The sequence below is a fragment of the Anastrepha obliqua genome, chromosome 1 (genome assembly GCF_027943255.1).
Source record: "Anastrepha obliqua isolate idAnaObli1 chromosome 1, idAnaObli1_1.0, whole genome shotgun sequence".
In the NCBI taxonomy this organism is placed as follows: Eukaryota; Metazoa; Arthropoda; class Insecta; order Diptera; family Tephritidae; genus Anastrepha; species Anastrepha obliqua.
Window position 1 is genome coordinate 54022340 of NC_072892.1, and position 21418 is coordinate 54043757.

General features: G+C 36.5%; 1 protein-coding gene across 1 annotated transcript in view; it reads right to left on the reverse strand.

Moving 5' to 3' along the window:
* LOC129252881 (uncharacterized) overlaps positions 1-21418 on the reverse strand; it is a 335534-nt gene that overhangs the window by 277841 nt on the left and 36275 nt on the right. Inside the window, exons 2-3 of the mRNA XM_054891021.1 lie at positions 2921-3118; positions 2472-2654 (exon numbers count right to left, since the gene is read on the reverse strand). Coding sequence (XP_054746996.1) covers positions 2472-2654; positions 2921-3118 — 381 coding nt within the window. The remainder of the gene's footprint in view (positions 1-2471; positions 2655-2920; positions 3119-21418) is intronic.

Genomic DNA, 21418 nt, shown 5'->3' on the forward strand with positions numbered 1-21418 from the left:
ATCCACACCAAGGACATGCGTTTTTGGGTTTCCCTGTGAGGAAGTGTTCGTGTGTCAAGAGGATGTGCCCAATGCGTAACCGTATAAAGGTAGTGGTTTGGCTCCGAGTGTTATTATTTGGAAAGTGGGGCTTTTGTCCTGATGGGTTAACTTTGCTGTACCAGGATGGAAATTCTTTCCAATTCTTATCTTTCTCACTTTGAATATATGCTGCAACGGTGCTAATCGAAACGTGTTTTTCAAATGTTGCAAAAGTAAGGCAGGGTTGGAGATGGATTTGTTTGGCGGCCGCATCTGCTGCCTCATTACCTGGGATCCCAGCATGACGCGGGACAAGCCATTACTATTATTTTAGAGAATTCTACCACTTTTTATATATTTCTAATTTGTTTTTACATAATTTAGTTTAGTTTAATTTATCAATTTTATTTAATGGACTATGAATAAGGTCGTGCGGTTTTACAACAGATGGCGTAACTTGATTATTATTCCATCGATCCACATTTCCAAACATTCATTGGAGAGCTACTGTCGTAAGGCACAAACGTCAGTATAAGTTTTTTATTTCAAGCGTAAACAACAATATTTTTACCACACTTGAAAATGTCGAATTTCGTGCCAAATAATGTGTTTTTGCGGGGAATTCTTCTTCATTATTTTAATATGAAGAAAAAAGCAGCCGAAAGTCATCGTATCTTGGTGGAAGTTTATGGTGAGCATGCTCTAGCTGAGCGAACGTGCCAGAAGTGGTTTGCACGCTTTAAAAGTGGTGATTTTGGCTTGGAAGACGAAGAACGCGAGGGTGCGCCGCCAAAGTTCATGGATACCGAATTGGAGGAATTGCTCGATCAAGATCCGGCTCAAACGCAAGAAGAGGTTGCAAAAACTTTGGGAGTTGATCAATCAACCATTTCCAAACGTTTAAAAGCCATGGGAATGATCCGAAAGGTAGGCCATTGGGTGCCGTATGAATTGAAGCCAAGAGACGTTGAACGCCGTTTTATGGCATGCGAACAACTGCTTCAACGGCACAAAAGAAAGGGTTTTTTGCATCGAATTGTGACTGGCGATGAAAAGTGGGTCCATTACGACAATCCAAAACGTCGGGCAACGTATGGATACCCTGGCCATGCTTCAACATCGACGTCGGCGCAGAATATTCATGGCCTGAAGGTTATGCTGTGTATCTGGTGGGACCAGCTGGGTGTTGTGTATTATGAGCTACTGAAACCGAATGAAACGATTACGGGGGATGTCTACCGACGACAATTGATGCGTTTGAGCCGAGCACTGCGAGAAAAACGGCCGCAATACGCCGATAGACACGACAAAGTTATTTTGCAACATGACAATGCTCGGCCACATGTTGCACAAGTGGTCAAAACATACTTAGAAACGCTCAAATGGGATGTCCTACCCCACCCGCCGTATAGTCCAGACCTTGCGCCAACCGATTACTATCTCTTCCGATCGATGCAACATGGCCTGGCTGACCAGCACTTCCGTAATTACGATGAAGTCAAAAAATGGATCGATTCGTGGATTGCGGCAAAACCGACCGAATTTTTCACAAAGGGAATCCGTGAATTGCCAGAAAGATGGGAAAAGTAGTAGTAAGCGATGGACAATACTTTGAATATTAAATTTGTAACCATTTTACGTCAATAAAGTTTCAAATTTCGAAAAAAAAACGCACGAACTTATTCATAGTCCTATTATTTTTTTTAATTTTGTTTAATTTAATTTAACTTAATTTAACTTTAATTTAATTTAACTTAAACTTTAATTTAGTTTTTAATTTAATTTATTTATATTCTTGGTTTATTAGTTTATTTTATTTTAATTTTATTTTATTATTTATTCTAATTAAATTTGTATTATTTCTATTTATTATGGATTTTCGGTTATTTATTCTATTTTAACTTAATTAAATTCTTTTTATTTATTTTTATTGTGTTCAATTTTATGTATTTTGTTTTTTTTTATTTTATTTCTTATTAAATAATATTTTATTTAATTTATATTTTTAATATTTATTTTTTGTTTTATTTTTTATATTATTTTACTTCAATACAATAAAATTTTAATTTTTTAGATTTTAGTTTAAATATTTTATGTATGTTGTTATTTTTTATTTAATTGAAATGAATTTCATTTATTTAAATTTATATATTTTAATATTTTTACATTGTTTTATTTTGTTTCATTTATTTATTTTGTTATTTCATTTTCTTTCATTTTTAATTTTGCTAGTATTTTATATTAATTTTTTTTATTTTATTTAATATGTTTTTAATTTACTTCATTTTAGTTTATTTAGATTATTTTTTTTTTACACATCAGTTTGCTCCACTCTATGACAGTTTACTCTATGTTTTGCGCTCGCATTTATGCAACTCAATTCGCACGTTGGTTGCGTATATATTGGCATTTCTCTATATAAAAATATATTTACACATTTACCCACTTACCCATCACTCCAAGCCGATAATTGATGGTAACAACAATGACTTGACCATAGCTCGCAAGCACTGAACCATCGTAAGGATTTCCACTATTCCACTCAAAAGATTCACCGTGCACGTACACCATTACCGGCAAACGCTTTGCTGATGAGTCCATATCGTAGGCGGACGATGAGTCGAAAGCACCATCTGCGGCCCATACAAAGAGAAGTTTACTGGTATTAAATTTGTCAATGTTAAATGGATTGGTAGCGAATGATGTGCGAAAAAAGGTGTTACACTGTCACACAACTTATGTAGGTGGAAGCGCAAGCGTAAGGTATGCTCACCCAAACAAGCACATAACGCAGTGTGAGTACATGCGAAAAGGTTAAGGTGAAGCATAATAGCGCTGCCCCTATACTCATCTCAAGCAATCCCCCGGTATAGCATTACATATTTCTTGTTCTACTTACCACTACGTGGTACATACAAATTCAGATAAAGACAATCTTCGCTTTCCGTCTTTAGATAGGGCAGTAGGCGTGCCAAGTGCTTGTAACGGCCGCGTGACATTTTCACACTTCCGTGCGCTGTGACATCGGGCAGCTGTTGTGGGCAGACGGGTGGTAAATGACGTGCAATTTTCAATCCTTGCCATGGTAATGGCGCACCTACCATAAGGAAATAGAAATAAAGGGAAACTCTTCACAAGCAGCCAAAAATAATGCGTAAGTGAGAAAATAGAAATGAAGTAACCTGGAAAAAGATAAATGACGGAATAAGTGGTAAAATATAATATAAATAAATTTGGCTCAATAAATTATAGTGATTTAATTAATGATTGCAGTAAAAGTAGGCAAGAAGATGTTTCTAAGTGTGTACTGAATGGGCACAATAAGTGTTTGCCGATTTAAAGAGCCTTGGATATCTATGCAGTATTTCTTTTAGCTGCTGAAATTTATTATGCGCTAAGAATATAACTACCGTGTTTTATATATATGTAGATATAAGTATTATACATATCTATGAAGCGTAAATTGAAGGAAATTTGTACTACAATAAAACTGCATGTCATGTACGTACATCAAAAATAGTATGAAAAATTTAATAATAGGAGATTTAAGGAATACAATCGAAAATAATAAGATGATTTTTAAACACTTTTCTATCTGCTTGTCTATTCGAGCACACTAATCGGTGAAACGGTTGTGCGGAATAGGGTCCGACTCTCCCTGATAAGTAAAAGAGTTTTCGGTACAGGTTATAGGATGAAAATATTAGTCTCCAGGGGAAGTCGGCATCAAAATATTTTTAAATGTTCCGCTTATGGTTCAATGCGGCTCATATTTAAAACTTACATTGGCAAAAACAAGGAACTTTTGCGAAAAATTCCACCAGATCCAAAGATCTAGATTGTATTCTTAATTTTTTTTAATTGAAACCATTGATGATCTTGATGATGCCGTGCTTCAATTCACGCAAATAATTCAAAACGCAGCATGGAACAGTACGCCCCAGCAAAATGTCACATCAAATAAGAAAAAATACCCATCATATATGAAGTTGCTGATAAATAAAAAACGAAAACTTAGACGACGTTGGCAGCAAACCCGATATCCTGAGTACAAATTGAAACTCAATCAAACAACCCACACGTTCAAATTCAGACATTCAAAAATGATAATTTCAATCGATTTCTTAAGAGCCTCACATCTGATAAATCCGCAAACTACTCCTTATGGAAGGCAGCAAAGTCATTTAATCGACCGATAAAGCGATCAAAATAAACGACACCCAATAGGCAAAAAGCAAATTTATTTGCAGAGAATCTTCGAAAAACCTGCCAATGATGAATCTGAAGATATTGACATCTCGTCAAATTGGATTGAAAGCGATGCCAGCATTGAGCCAGTTAGTAACGAACCTCATAACTGCAGAAATTCTTCAGAGATTGCCCAATAATTTTATTACTTGTCTGTCTCAATTGATTAATTTGTGTTTTTTGTTAAAATATGTTCCTATGTACTGGAAGACAGCAGAAGTAATTATGATTCTGAAAGCCGGAAAATCGCCAAATGATGTGTCTTCATACCGACCTATTTCTCCGCTACCAATGCTGTCCAAACTTTTTGAACGACTGTTACTGACTCGAATGTTGCCAATTATAGAAAATAAGAGAGTTATTCCAACGCACCAATTTGGCTTTCGAAAAAATCACTCCACAATCGACCAAGTTCACAGGGTTGTTACGAGTAGAACCATAGAGTGTGCGATAGAGGAACATAAAGTTTGCGCAGTGGTGTTCCTTGACGTCTCGCAGGCATTTGACAGAGTTTGGCATACGGGCTTACTCCACAAACTGAAATTGATTTTGCCCACGAACTAGGCGAAGTCCTTTCTTCCTACCTTGATGGCAGATACTATCGTGTCAGACTTGACAACGCCTATTCATCATTGCAAAAAGCAAGCGCGGGGGTACCTCAAGGAAGCATCCTAGGCCCTCTCCTGTACCTCTTGTATACGTATGACTTACCAGTTCACGAGCAACACGTTACCGCAACCTATGCAGATGACACGGCTATCCTAGCAGTTGGAGAAGTGATCGAGACTACAACGACGAAATTGCAATTAGCGGTGAGTTCTATTGCAACATGTGCAAAAAAATGGCGTATCAAATTAAATAATTCAAAATCAGTACACATTGTATCCGGCCTGAAAAAAAAAAAAAAAACAATTTATAAGCCAGTCTACATAAACAGCGTAAATATACCGTACGTCAACGAGGCAAAATATCTTGGAATAACCCTTGATGCTAAACTGCGTTGGAAGGCGCATGTCAAGAAAAAGCGTGAATAGCTGGAATTAAGAACAAAAAACCTTCTTTATCTTATTGGCAGACACTCTATTCTATCAACGAACAACAAACTACTGATATAAAATCAAATTCTTAAACCGGTCTGGACGTATGGCATTCAGCTATGGGGATGCTCAAGCGAATCTTGCTTGACTATTATCCAAAGATTCCAAAATAAAGTGTTGCGCAACACCGTCAATGTTCCATACTATGTCAGAAATCTCGACCTCCATCGTTATCTCGTCACTGACGTGGCGAAAAAGTATGCCTTGGCTCACAGACAACGTTTAAGTACACATGTCACCGCTGAAGCATTGGCATTGCTTCAGCCAAATACTCATCGTCGGCGGCTCAAGCGTAAAACAGTTTTAGACCAGATGGGCACCCAGTAGCAGATGTACCTTATATATTCATACATTCATAATGAATTTATGAATATTGAGGCATCCTAGGTTTTCCTTTTTTAATATACTTGTTCAATAAAAATTGCTCGTTAGTATCTTTATTTAGTTGTTCTATTTGTAATTTCTAAACGTTATTCTGTTTATATCTTAAGATGCGTTAATACAAAAAACAAAAAAAATTAAACCCTAAGCATGGATTACTTATTTAAAAAAATTTAACTCTACTAAAAGAAGAAGTGTTTGCCTATATTGGGACCATTCGAAATTTCAGTGTTCTTAGTCTTCAAAATTTGAAAAGTCACCTGCTTTTGAAGGAAGGTCATACACACCTACTCTCAGCACGGTAAAGCTAAAGCGTCTCCCTGTATTCGTCAATATGTACAGAAAATACGCAGGAAAAAACACTCTTAACACGTTTGCTTCACAACACCAAATAATCGACGATATACCAATGAATGAAGCAGAAATACACTTGAATATTTCACAAACGAGCATTTTTGCACGTAAAATTATTTTCGCAGAAAAATGCAAAAAAATTAAACGTAAGAGGAAACAATTATATTCCGATGAATTCAAGTCCTCAATACACTTTTTCTACAAAATACAATATAAAAATGTGCATATGTATGTATATGCATGAAAATATGAATACGTACTCGTACACTCACATTCACATATCACTTTATTTAGGAATTCAGATTATTTTGAAATTTTTGGTACTTGATATTAATAAATATTTTTCTCCAAATATCCTGAGCATTCTCAATTTCCCCCGAACAACGCATCAACATTTTTTCTCTTGTCACAAATACTCTTACGTTATTTGCTTCACATGCAGTAAAGTGTTTTTCACAGTGGGGATGTTGGGAAATCATTATTATTGCACACGCATACACATACACATATGTATGTAAATACTTTAATATACGCACGTAGATAGTATTTTATTCCCACATGCGTGTAAACACTGCTTTAGAAAGCCAAACTATGAAACAAATATTTCAGTACATGAAATCTTATTTGACGGAAAAAGTCATACGAGTTCGAAAGCGATTGAAATTAGACCAGTCAGAAAATTACCAATTAGAGGTGTATCCGAAATAAGTATTCTTCTATTACTTATAATTAAAATTTCCACAAACGTTAAGGATTAATGAGAATTTGGAGGATATACACTACCGATCGCGCATAACTTTTTGGTGTAAAGATGAGTGGCCTCAGTATGACTAAGTCGTACCCTTGAATATATTTTATTTTTTTTATTATTGTGAATGTTGAAGGTAGCCCTAGAGGAATTTTGTTCGAGTTTATTTGCTGGTAACTATGATTGTTGTTGATCCAGGTAGAGGCAATTTTCTGTTTAAGTTTATTAAAATAATTTCTGGCAATCAGCTCTTTAGAGTTTCTGGCAAAGTTATGAACAGGGTACGGGTAACCGATTTGGCTGCTCGATCAGCCTTTATTTATGGACACTATTATCCGTGTGAAGTTAATATTTTTTTAAACGCTTCGTATATATTGGGTATAGGTATACGTTTTGGTCCTTTCTTAGCCAAAGTTACGAATTATTTAAACAATTAAATAATGCATGATGTTATATGACCCATGTGCCATTGGAAGTTACAATTTTACTTCATCTTTCAGGCAGCATACGGATTCCTCTGCCGACAAATTCGATTTTTTTTTGACTTGATTCATTCATTAAGCCAGTTTGTGATGCTCTCGTAAGAAGTGAATCGCTCTCCAATAAGGGCTAATTGCATTGATCGGGACAGATGGAAATCCGAAGGTGAAATGTCTGGGAAATACGACGAGTGGGGCAAGATTTCCCAATTCAGTCCCTCTAAATATTTCTGGACCTATTTTACAACGTCTGGGCTGGCGTTGTGATGCAGCAAAATCAGCTTGTCAAGTCTACCGTCCCATTCCGTCTGAATTAGCTGCAGTCGGTAACGATCGCCAGTTTGTTTAAGGATGCGTTGCAGAAAACCTTTCGTTTTCTGCCATTGAAGAATAATCTAACAAGTCGCCAAACGTCTCTTGATATCCCTCTCCTTCATTTGATGTGGCACCTACTTAACTACTTTCTGGACCATTCCCATCGCATGCAAACGTTTACCGACGGTTGATTTGTCAACATCCAACTCTTTAGATAAGTCATCAAGGGTTCGACATGCGTCTTCAAGCAATAATTGTTGTACTTGGGTATTTTCGAATTTTTTCGGGGCCCCTCACGGTCTTTATTACTCACCTCGAAATTACCTATTTGGAAGCGTTGAAATCACTCTTCATAAGTTATACTTGATGGAGGTTTGATTGCCTTAAATATTGTTTAATATAAGACATTTCAGCGGCACTTTTCTTTAAAAGGTTACAATGAAGCATGACTTCCCGCAAATACTGTTTTTTCGGGACGAACGTAGACATTTTTAACGTCAGATAATACTAATACTGCCCTTTTTTACGAGGGCAGAAACTTATTCCCATACCCAATAGATTTTCTATCTCTACACATAACTTTTTTCTTGTGTTGTGGCATACATTTAATGCACAGAGAACAGTTTTTGCCTAGGCATTAAAAATTAATTTAGAGACGATCAAAATACCATGAGAAATTGTGTTGCAACTTTCATCTATAACCGCGAAAGCGGAATTATCTTTGGGTCGGATACGTCCGTGTATGTGAAACCTTAATTTTCATTTTTAAAAGGTTGTAGTGCTTCTAAAGAGACTTTGGCGTAGTCAAAACATTGATGAACGAGCTACCGTTTAGAACCCAGGGTGGGTGAATCTGCCTTATTAACTGATTTTTAGTAAGATGAATTTCGAACTTTCTAGCAAAAACTCAAAAACTATTATTTTTTTCAATTTATGTTATTGTTATTAAAAACCAATTTGGATAATTAGTTTTCAGCTTTTGCACAAGCGCGTGATGGAAACGTTTATTTATATTTTTACTTCGAAAGAAAAAAGTGTGCCTAAACGCAAAATAGGAGGACAGCAGCTTCAGTCGTCGATCATTAGAGAAATTTACTAAAAAGTAAAATCCAAAAAAAATCAATTGAAGGCGCCATAAGAAAGAAAGGAATTTAAGTAAGAAAAGAACTAGAAGAAGAACCGCTACTCGAGTTTAGTGCATTATCCCCCACATGGGCTTTAAAACTTCATTTATAAGCAACCTCAAAATTAGAAGGGATCTGAAATGACTCTATAAAGTCACGGTTAGTGTCTAGACGGTACCCAGATGGTTAAGGTAAATTTGTGTTGGAGGCAGACGTCCAGCGAAAAAACAAACACTTCTCATACAAAAAATTAAAACGTGCGACACGAGAGGGCAGGAGCACACCGAAATTGGTCTGCAGAGCAATGAAGAAGTTGCGATGTGGTGAAATTAGATTAAATTTTATTTACATTATGCTAATAATCTGCAATCTCCCATACTTACGCACGTTGTCATCGAAACTAAGAAACCTGGATCGAGTGATACCAGGGCAAGTGTGTGATAAGCAAAGTAAGGCATCATCAAAATCAAATGACCTGGGGCTGCCTTTCGTATCACTTATGTGATTCTTTGTTGGAGTTTAAATTCTTCTCGGGTTGAAATCGATGCAGCAACTTTTGTACTTTATGAAGCTCAAGGTGGCTATTTTCAAAAATCTTCAAGCAAAAAAAATCGTTCGGAGTTTTGGAAAGACTAGTGGGATTAATGCCCTCACTTTTAAAAGTCGTTTAGCATATAAAGCTAAACCGAATAAATCATTATTATTATTAGTTTAAGGTAGTGTTAACCTGAAATATCTGATGTTACCACTTCATGGATTCAGAGTATTTCTCTCAGTAAATTTCAATACATTGACGACAGTGCTCACTTTGTCACTAAGCCTGTTTAGCTCAGTCCATTTGCGTTGAGTTAAATTTCATAAGTAGCAGGCTGAGGCGTGGATTTTAGTCACTTCTTACAAAAAGCATTCAGTATCGCGGGCAAATTCTAATCCGCTGGGGGAATATATATTTCATACTTAAAATAAAAAGCTAAAAATAAAAAAAAATTTTTGCTAAAACAAAAATTATTTGCCCTTCTCTCTGTCCGCAACCGCAGGTTACACTAGTGGTTCCAAGGTGGAATCGAAAGTTCGAGCAGGGTTTCTAAATCAGCCAATTTATCTATTTCCCTAAAAATGCCGAATACTGCTAGTATTTTTCAGGCAGAAGTCTTTACGATCCTGCAGTAATTTTTATTTTTTATTTATTTTTTAATCCCTATAGCAAAATTTGTGGGGACCTTTCAGAGAAGGAGACTGTTGAGTACTTTCCATGTAAATGCTCGGGTTTGCGACCCAAACGATTTAGGTCACTAGGTGCTTCTTTCTTCGACAGCCTGGGACAGTGCGCGAACCTAAATCCCATTAACCTTCTCCCTTACATCAAAATTTGTGGCTGGCTGTAGATATCTGCCCGTTGGATGTCTCATAATGGTATCAAAACGGCGCTTAAGAGCTACTTGGGGAGCTACCTACCGTTTCGAAAAGTTAATGTTGGTTAATTTTTTTATATTTGTATTTCATTTTATGTGCAAGTAAAACCGCGAGCACCAACTGGTTTATAGTAAAATGTTTCTTAAAATTTCGTTCACGGTTTTTTTTAGCTTCTGCAACTGGTCCGAAACTGATGATTTTCGCTATGCACTGGACTACAATAGCTTTGTCTATTATTAACGAGTTCAGCAACTGGTGTAATGCGGAATGAAATGCTGAATATTGGCATTTGGCAGCACATCAAAAATATGCCAAAATACTCGTATCAGTCAGTAAAAGATAGTTCAGAACAAGTAGATTTCACAGCAGACATTACACATACAGACACTTATGAATGTGCGTACCTTTTTTTACTTTTAAGAATAACTTAAACGAAATATAAACACGAACAAATGCCACAAATACATATGCACTATGTTACGTATGTCAGTGTGTCAGAAGCACTCGAAACGCTAACGAACTGGTTACTTGGCTAAGTATGCGGCGTGCAGATGTTTGCTGAGTATAATTTGAGTGAATTCTTGTTGCGCTATATACATATGTTTGGAAGCTGAATTTCTGACTGTTTTTTCCTTCTACGTTTATGCACATCCTTTCGCCCATTAAGCTTAATATATACGAGTATGGGACATTTATGTATTTGTATGTGTTGGTATGATTGTTTTCGTTTATTCCATTTGTGTTTGCTTGAACGTCTGAGACTTTGTTTGCTTGCGCAGATGCACGGGCTTGGCATATAAATGTTAATAATTTTAAAGCATCAACGCTTGATTAAATGGCTGTAAAGCCCCACTAGTGCGTGCGTTTGGGTGTATAAAATCAAGCAAATTTCTTTTCTTAATGAAATGTGAATTGCGTTCATATAAATAATTAGCGCAGTAAGTGTAACATCCATTAGGGTCAAAGCCATCTGTTTTTATTATTTTTTTTTTTTTTGTAACACCAAAAAATATTTCGAATAAATTTTGAGTGAAGCCACTGAGGTGACGATTCTTGGTCGGCTATTACTTCCAGCCATTTTGGTAACTAATTGTCGCAGGACACATTCAGTGGCAGAGGGCAAAGTTTTTGATTTTTTCATCAAAGTTTTTACCCTTACTCTGAGATCGAACGTTGAGGTGTTGCCTGACAAGAAGCCACAGCATTGCATTCAAATCATTTTTATTGATGGCAGAAGAAGTGATTTTTGACGTGATAACGTCTTATAATTCGATTTAGCCGGCTGCACGCACGAAAAAATGTGTCGTTACCTTGCTCATTTGTCGTTACCTTGTTCATTTGTCGTTACCTTGCTCATTTGTCGTTACCTTGAATGAACTGCAAGCGAAAGCGCGGAACGAACAAAGCAAACGAACGGCAACGTTCGACATCTTGCTCTCTCCTACTTAAGTGAGCGTATATATGTATGTATATGCGCAAATGTACATATATAAATTCACGTATTTGTATTTGCATATGCCTTCTTATTGATTATTATTAATTTAATTTACTTGAAGAATTTAAAATAAAACCAAGTTTGTTAATAATACCTGTTGTTTTAATGTTATTACTATTAATTTTTTTATTATATATGAAGGAAAAAATGTATGGTAATATTTACCATATACCTTATAAGATATGTTGTATACTAATATATGTATATAAACATGCATATATTATACATATACAATTTCGCGCAATTTTCAAAAAGAACAAATCTATATGTAAGGATGCATACAAGTCATATGGACATATCAAATATACGAATCTATTCCGTACGCAAGCAAATGTAAGCTAATGTGCTTGAACTGCAAGCGAGAGCGCGGAACGAACGACAAAGAGCACAATCGGTACCCGCGTTCGGCAACGTTCGACATCTGGCTCTGTCCTACTTGAGTGAGCGTATATATGTATGTATATGTATGTATATGCGCATTTGTATACAAATTCACATACTTGTATTTGCATATGCCTTCTTTCTGAGTGCATGGTAATGAACCATTTCTCTGTTGAGAATAGGACGATGATAGAAAAAGTAGGAAATGAAAGGCAGTGTTTCGGGTATAAAGTGTCTTGAAAAAGGCAAATCGATGATGGTGCCTCTTAGTGTTGTTGACTTATTAACGTCTGATGCACAATTGAACATAGCTTTCATGAATTTGATAAATGTTTCGTCATTTTTCACGTTTGTGTAAATGTAACTTGACCTCTTCCATTGCAATTCCATTTACCTCCTCCTCTATATCCATGCAAAATATCTATCAAACAAATAAAATTAAAAATTTGTTTTGAAAATTGCAACCATTCCATCAACATTTTCTTATGACGATGACACGTTAAACTATCGTCAGTAAACCGACTTTACAGACAACCTCTTTTTTTTTAAATGACGCACTTCTGTAGGTAGTTGGCGCCCAGTCATTAGCAGTACCAATTAAACGGAACAGTTTTCAATTTGCTTTAAACTTAACATTTATGAAAACAATGCGCACATATAAGAAAATTCCTTAAACATTTAGTATCCAGTCTGCATACCGCCTGTGGTAAAACTGATAGCCAATATATGTAAATCTCAGCCCCTTGAAGAGTTCCTTTTGATTGGCGCGATAATCGCTTATGCGATTTTGGCCGAGTTTAACAAGGCACGCCAGTCATTCCTTTCTCGCTCTAACCGGTGCCAGTTAGACACACCAAATGAGGCCAAGTCCTTCTCCGCCTGATTTTTTCAACCTATAGGTGGCCTCTTCCTCTGCTACCGAAGCTGGTACCGCATCAAATACTTTCAGAGCCGGAGAATTTGTATCCATTCGTACGACATGAACCAGCTAACGCTACCACAGAAGGGACCTGAAGTTATGCTTAGCCTTACCATATGAGCTTTTGCGTTCGAGTAAATATCCTAAAACTAATACGAGCTATGGTTTAGTTAGTCACAAAAGGTCTATAATCTAACGGTAGGCAGACCTGTATCTCAATTCTCTAAGAGGAAAACACAACAAGCTTAGAAAATCTCAACTCAAAAAAGATATTAGCTGCTCATTAAGGAAATTTCAGCATTTTCGAGTGCAGCACCCTCCGTTAATTGCTCCACAGGGTATCGAAATCGATGTAGATCTTCCCGCTGTAGTATTGTGTAAACCTCAATTTACCCTTAAGAGGACTTTCTTGGATAAAACACATTCGCCAATCTCTCTGTAGCTAACTACAAACCATCTCTGAATTGGCTCAGTGTACTGTTTCCAAAATTGTTAAACACGATCCAAATTAACATTAAGGGGGGAAACCAAATTAACATTAGGAGACCAAAATTTTGGTGTCTTTCGAGAATTTTTTTAAGCAGGAAGGAATAATCATAAATTGTTTAAACGTGAAGAGTATTTTACTCATATTTTTAAGTACACTTTAAAATTCTTTGTCCATGGACGATCGCCATCCGAGTATCTTGCTGGTGGGCATTCCTGAAGTTGCAATTTTTCTCCGTAACCAACAACATTTTTTTTTTTTTCGTTAACAAAATGTTTCCTAAGAATATGAAACTAATTGTGATAAAATAATAATGAAATACAAGGTAATTTTTTCATACCATATTTTTTCATCTATTTCGCTTAAAAAAAAATATTTGTAATGATAATATAATCCCAGATCTAGATTAATATGAATTAGGATTGAATGAAGAATACTCCGAAAAAAACTTATAATGATTGATCGCTAACTTTTTGAGCTAGAGTGCCCACCAGTTGAAAAAAAATAGTTTCGAGAAATCCGTCGTTCTAATATAACTAACGCGCGCTAAGGTGCGGAACCGACGGGCAGTCAGTTAAGTACTCATAGAATCGGGAATAATGCGAATTTCTCTTTAAAATTTTTTACCACTTATTGTTGAGTTGTTATACTAACAATTAGTGCAACAAAAAAAGTCGATTTTTTGATTAAGCTAAACTGGTTTGCCCCCCTAATTGCAAAATATTGCGCTTTGAAATTGAATACATTTACATTCATATTGTGGCCTTAAACAGACATAAATCTAGTGGTGTTTACGAAGATGATTTAGAATGATTTAAATGATTATTAAAGCGCTGAAATGTTTTTAATTTTCTAATAATGCAGAAAATCTTAAACTTGGCTCCAACAGAGAATTCAAAAATAGACACTCCTTGGCGTATTTCAGTTATGAATCGAACTCTGAACTGCTCTTATGATTGTCAACAGAATTGAACGAAATGCAAAATATGAGAAACCCGATAACAATCAAATAAGCCCAAACAGTTATAGCGAGGTCGAAGAAGCTCTCGTAAGTAATGGGTGCACGAAAATTGTAATATTGTAAGAAGATGATCTCTTTACATAAGAGCTGTTGGAGAATTGTTGAGCTTAACTCTGAGTAGGTAAGAAAACCTTCGCTTTATTTATTAGCGAAATTTCAGAAACTGTATCAGTTGGGCATAGGTCTCCGGTACACTAAAATATATGAAACATCTCATATCCTGGAACTACACGGTTGCCTATATTCGACGGACCCGACGGATTTCGATGACTCTTTGGGCCCATTCCAATCGACAAGGCTTGTCCGCAGGCAACAATCTTTGCGTCAATTGAATCTTATATGGGAATAAATGCAAATCAATGCGGATAATTCGTTGTAAAGTGGTCCGAGCAATGCCTAACTGCTGAGAACGGCGATTTTGGGAAGTCCTTGGCGACGCCTTGGTCGGTTTTGACTTGGCCCCTTTGGATTAGAAAGAGCATCACCAGTCAAAAACCTTTCGTACAAACGTTTAATGGTGTTATTAGAAGGCGCACTTTTCACATTATTTAATTTTTTATACGCACGTTGAGTTTTCACAATTGACTTCTTTTGTTTAATGTAAATTTCAATAATTTGGGAGCGCTTGCGTGGCGTGTACTGTTCCATGGTAAAAATCTGCTTAGACTGACGCTTCCAACGCGGTATGTCATTAAGCGATCTGACGTCTCTGTCAAAAGATACAGGGTTGCCAGATGCGTCCGTCGAATATTGGCAACCCGTTATAGTCCTTGGTCGACAAACCCAAAGTTATACCAGCTATCGTAAGAAATCAACTTTCGATAATTATCGGGTTATGGATTTATTTACTTATCTATAAAAATATACTTAATATAAATCTTTTAAAAAGAAATAATATTTGTTTGTTTGCGTGTATTTTAAAAGCTGCCAAACCAATCATCGGATAGCAACGAAAATTCGTCTACTTATTTCTTGCCATTGCCAACAGGATATAGGTATAGTAAAGTTGATTTTGGTCTATGGATAAGTTCGTGCGGTTTTACAACAGATGGCGTAACTTGATTATTATTCCATCGATCCACATTTCCAAACATTCATTGGAGAGCTACTGTCGTAAGGCACAAACGTCAGTATAAGTTTTTTATTTGAAGCGTAAACAACAATATTTTTACCACACTTGAAAATGTCGAATTTCGTGCCAAATAATGTGTTTTTGCGGGGAATTCTTTAATATGAAGAAAAAAGCAGCCGAAAGTCATCGTATCTTGGTGGAAGTTTATGGTGAGCATGCTCTAGCTGAGCGAATGTGCTAGAAGTGGTTTGCACGCTTTAAAAGTGGTGATTTTGGCTTGGAAGACGAAGAACGCGAGGGTGCGCCGCCAAAGTTCATGGATACCGAATTGGAGGAATTGCTCGATCAAGATCCGGCTCAAACGCAAGAAGAGGTTGCAAAAACTTTGGGAGTTGATCAATCAACCATTTCCAAACGTTTAAAAGCCATGGGAATGATCCGAAATTCAAATTTCGAAAAAAAAACCGCACGAACTTATTCATAGACCTATTACAAGTTGAAAAGTTTATTGAGATCAGTAAGTTTTACAATATAAAAATGAAAGTAATCTATAAATTTTACGCTTGTTTTCTGCGACGTCCATGCGTTTTCGTCAACGGCTGAATATAAAAGTACTAAATTTGCTGCTATTTGACGGGTGTTGATTGGCGAATTAGAGAGAAACAGAGAGATGAGAAACTGCGAAATTGGTTGCCAAAGTTACCTTTCGCAACAGCCTTAATAACGCCAAAAAGTGCACAATATTGGTAAATAAAGCGTGGCACCTCCCACGCAGTTTTTAATATTGCATAGTTTCGAAACCATTTGTGGTAGTGTAACAGGATTTGGCACAAATATATCATCAAATGGGCGTTTATAGGCGGTGGTGGGTATTTATAAAGAAGGCATGACATCTACAATACCAATCAATTTTTTAAATATTGCTTGATTTTGAAGCCATTCAATATAAATGCCTCGATATTGCCGAGAAGTGATCGGAAATTGCTAAAGTGAGCACAACAAACATGAAGCTAGTACTGAAAGAATATAATCCAACAATATTAAGTTTCCACCTGCACACTAATTTTTAATGATGTGTAAAATTTTTAAACTCCTTGCATCTTCCTGTTGGATCGCCGCACAAACTGTCGATCAAAGTCGACCACCACGATTAAGTAATTTAACAAGACTCGCTGCGAAGAAACTGCTGTTGAATGTCATTGAAGCAACTATTCTTCATGTAGAATTGGAAATCATTCCTGCAGATATGCTGTTTGATTCCAAACAACTGCCGTTCCCATTCGACTTGCATTTTCAATGCCTATCAACAAGGCACAAGGTCAATCACTCCAAGTGTGCGGATTGAATTTGGAAAATCCACATTTTTCACGTGTCCAACTGCCAAAAAATTTATTCGTTTTGCTAAAGACGAACTACAAAAAAATGTTGTCTCCTAAAGATTTCGAATAAAATCTAATAGACAAATCATTGAGTTTCAACAAGTCATTACGTTGTATACCTATGAAATGAGACTTTCAGCTATTAGTCCATAGATGTCGCTAGGAGTGTTTCTAAACCTTCCCAAATGTCTTGTTTTTTTCATTTGTCATCTGTCAATAACATTCAGTTCATTGTTTGTTACGTTTCATACAACAATGCATTTTTGTCGCTCTTAACAATGTCGAATTTCGTGCCTTCAAACTACGATTTGCTCATGAAATGCTTATGCAAGCTTATGGTGGACATGCTCTAAATAGGGCACAGTGCCTCAGGTGGTTTGAAAAATTCCAAAGTTGTGATTTTAGCGTGGAGAACGAGGACCGTGGTCGGCGACCGAAAAAGTTTGAGGACACCGAATTGCAAGCAATGTTGACCCAAAAACCGCTTCCAAACGTTTGAAAGACATTGGCATGATTTTAAAGATCGGAAGATGCGTGTAGCACGAACTGACTTGATGAAAATGCACCAACACATCGAACAAGAGCGACCCGGGAATTGGTGGAGACGTACGATTTGGAACTGCTGGTGCATGCGGCTTACTCACTAGACTTGGCGCCTTCCGATTATCATTTGGTTGCATCAATGGGCGACGCACTTTCCGAGCGGCGCTTCAATTTTCACGCAGAAGCCAAAAAATGGCTCGATGGTTGGTTTGTGGCCGAAGACGGCCAATTTTTTTGGCGCGGCACAACAAATTACCTGAGAGATGGGAAAGATGTGTCGCTAGCGATGGCTATTATTTTGACTATAAAATTTGTAACCATTTTTTGATAATAAACGTTTGAAATTGCAAAAAGGGTAGGATAGGTTAGGTTGCTATGGTTGCCCAGGGAGTGAGCACACTTGGACGAAGAAAGATTCGTCCTTTGTGATACCATTATGAAGGAGGTGAGGTGAAAGGGAAAGACCGATGGGATGCAGGGAGAGGGCGGGGAGAAGTGGTGATGGGATGGTTAAGAGCGTGCGGATAACGAACGATGACTATGTTTGTGTCAACCGCTTTGTGCTGCTGATGAAATTCATCAGATTTTTAATGTCAGCGCCAGCTATATCAGCAGGCGTGGCAAAGAAGTAAGAGCCAAAAAAGGGTATAAACATATATATATTATAACTAAAGAAAATTACTCTTCCGATTCAGTTATTAATTATAATATCAGTGGCGAGGAGGAAACATTGACAGCCGTTGAACCACACTCATCGACCCTGATGGAAGAACAACAACAGTTATTGGAAAATATACCACTCGGGTCCACCAGGCCAGGTTAGAAATTTGAACGAAGTCTTGAAACTAAATACATAATGGCATATAGGAGTATTTCAAATAAAAAATCTAACTTTCGTATCCAAATTGCATCAATAGTTTTTGGTTTTCAATTAATTCTTTTTCATCACTGCTTAGTAGCGATATTTGCAATTGTCTACTGATTCTGATACTTTGTATGGAGATGATGATGTTAAGCTAGAAATTAATTATATTATTTCATATGTATTAATAAATATGGCAGTCAAACTGAATGTCCAGAATGGAGACAAAGTACTCTCAGATAAAATTATTGCTTGGTATTAATTAAAAAGGCAAAAATATGCAATGCAGGTATACCAGCTACAGTAGAGGCTCAAATATTACATATATACAAATATATTGTGTGTATGGTACCTATATACACGCACGCACAAATATTTTGCATTTACTCTGTTGTGAAAAGAAATACTCTTCGACAAAAATTCTAGTTCAAGTTCTGGTATTTGGTGGAAGAAATCGTACTAGTTCGGGAGTGACTACAATTAAACCAGTTGCGAAATTACTAATTAAAGTGTATGCAAAGAAGCAAATATTCTCTTAAGGATAGACCAAATAAAAGCTGGCTGAATATTAATGTTGATGAAGTAAATTATTCATTGTTTTGTCTATTATGGACGCGAGACGAACGTAAACATTTTTGAAGTCAGATAAAAAAGGATCTTTACGCTTCAAACGAAAGTGAACTACTACGATCGAGACCTCAAATCACCAGAAGAGCGAACTAGAGCGAACACAAAAATAAAATGAGCAGTGACATCTCTTTTACGAGGGCGGAAATTTATTACGAATAACATTGCTATGTTAAAATGACCAGCATCTTTCATTGACTAGAAATTGGAGGCGACCAATTTCAATGAGACAAGGCAAACTGGTACTAGGGTAAATCAGAACCACAAATATGTACTTAGCAGTTTGACTGCATGATAACTAAGGATTATTACTGTATTGTGCACAACGAGTAAAGCGTGAATAAGTTGGCTCTACGTTCATACAAACAAGTATTCAAGCATATATAAGCGTAAGTCTTTGAAAGGCATCCACAGTGCGCATATATGAATGCATGTACACTGATGTGCACTATTATATGACTATGACATGGTTACACGGGTCAACAACGAACTCGTATCAATGCGTTAATGCTTGCTTGGCTTCGAGTAGGTTGTGCAGGTTCGGCATTGTGTGCCCACACACTCACACACACTGATGTTAATTTAGGTGTGAAATCCATGTGCAGGTAATCACTAGCATACTATTTAAGTACTAATGGTACAATCATTGAACCAGCAGGGGCAAAGTCAACTAAACCTCTGATGGTTGCTCGCTCGTTGTACCTTATCCTTAATTATAATCACACATCGAACGCATTTAATTGAGTGGTCACTGACGCCAGGCAACCATAAAAGCAGTGTTACCAGTAGCAAATACAATAAATCGATGCTATCATCATTTATAGATTACTTTAATGGAGACTGTCAGTCGATTAATCGCTCTAATGTATAGAATTACTAACTCACACGCTAAGCGTTCACAGTACTTTTATATTGATGAAGCAAGTGCAAATATACATATATACACATATTTGCAGATTTTCTAATTTGTATTTATTTTGCTAATTTTGTGCATATCTAATGTTCTACTGCATTGAGTTTCGTTTTGAATGGTGATAATGGATATGACATACACAAAGGGTGGAATGGCGTATGAGTAATTCAAAGTAGTTCGTTGTTTAGAGGCAAAAATGTTTTTGTTTGAATGCGTTGACTTCAAACGCAACTAAAAAACAAAAATTATTAATACTTACATATACATATAAATATATAATATCTAGTTGAAACGCATCGCCCTTGAGATATTATCAAAATCACTCATTTTACTATTCTTGTGGCTTCTGTCAATTACACACGTCACTCCTAATAATGTGTTTCTGTCAGACGTAAAGGCTTTATAAATTTTGGTTTATGGTATTTTGCGCATTTCGCGATGTCGTGTTTAGTTGAGCAATAACCATTATAAAATCTTGTGTTTCTAACCACGTGAATATTAACGAAACCACTGAGTATGTTAAAGTTGGCTCGCAGGGAATCAGCAATGTTAAAAAGGTAAGCGTGAGAAAAGTGAGAGAGTTTAAAGTGGGCTACATTGCCTTTCAATATTTTCCTCATTCCATTCTACCAACAACTTCTGTGACTGTCGAAAGCATCCGAAAAGGTTAAGAAATTGTATTTTAAGATATTTATGTAAGTATGAAGAAGATAGAAGTCAATATAGGCATCTCACTCAAATCAATGCAACACATTTTGGAACCATTCAAGTTGTAGCCAGACTTATGTCAATAGTGCTGAATTTTCTTTAAAACCAGCATCGGATTGCTGTCACTTAATAAATACTTTCTTTCCACTTGGCCGAGATGTCTCAACCTTCTTCGCGCTATAGTGTCACATTAACATAGAAGGTGTGCTTAAGTCTCCGGTGAAAGCTCGCTGAAACGTAGTCAGTGAACCATATCGCAGTCCTGCGCAGATGACTGCTTAATCTGCAATGGCCTAATTATGCCCCTTTGATTGTACCCCGCCAGTATAGACTTCGCCTTGCGTAGCCCCATAATTTGGTGGCAGCTAACGACTCTTAGACTTAGCTCTTCACTTCTAAGCTCCTCATTGCTAGTGTGCTATGAAACATAGCAAGGAAGAGCTCGAGTCCTTTTAATAGCGAGACCGCAGCCTCTCTAGGCAATACATCCGCTACTTTGTTCCTTGTTATACTCCTGTGTCCTGAGAGGCACAATTATTGATATAGTTCATTTATATTCACACAATAAATATTAAATACTTTTATTATGTTATATTTTTTTAATATAACTTCCCCAGCACTTAAAGCATTAAAGTGAAAATTTACTAAATTTACTATTTCTTGTAATAAATAAATTTACTGAGTCATATTTGCAACTATACCATATGGCATGTGCCCTAAGGTTACATCAATGTGTAAATCTTAAATATATATGTAAATTAATGTGTACCTGATTAGAAGCCCCTTTTGTGGTATTGAAATTAAGCTGCATTTTGCTAAAGCTTCAGATGT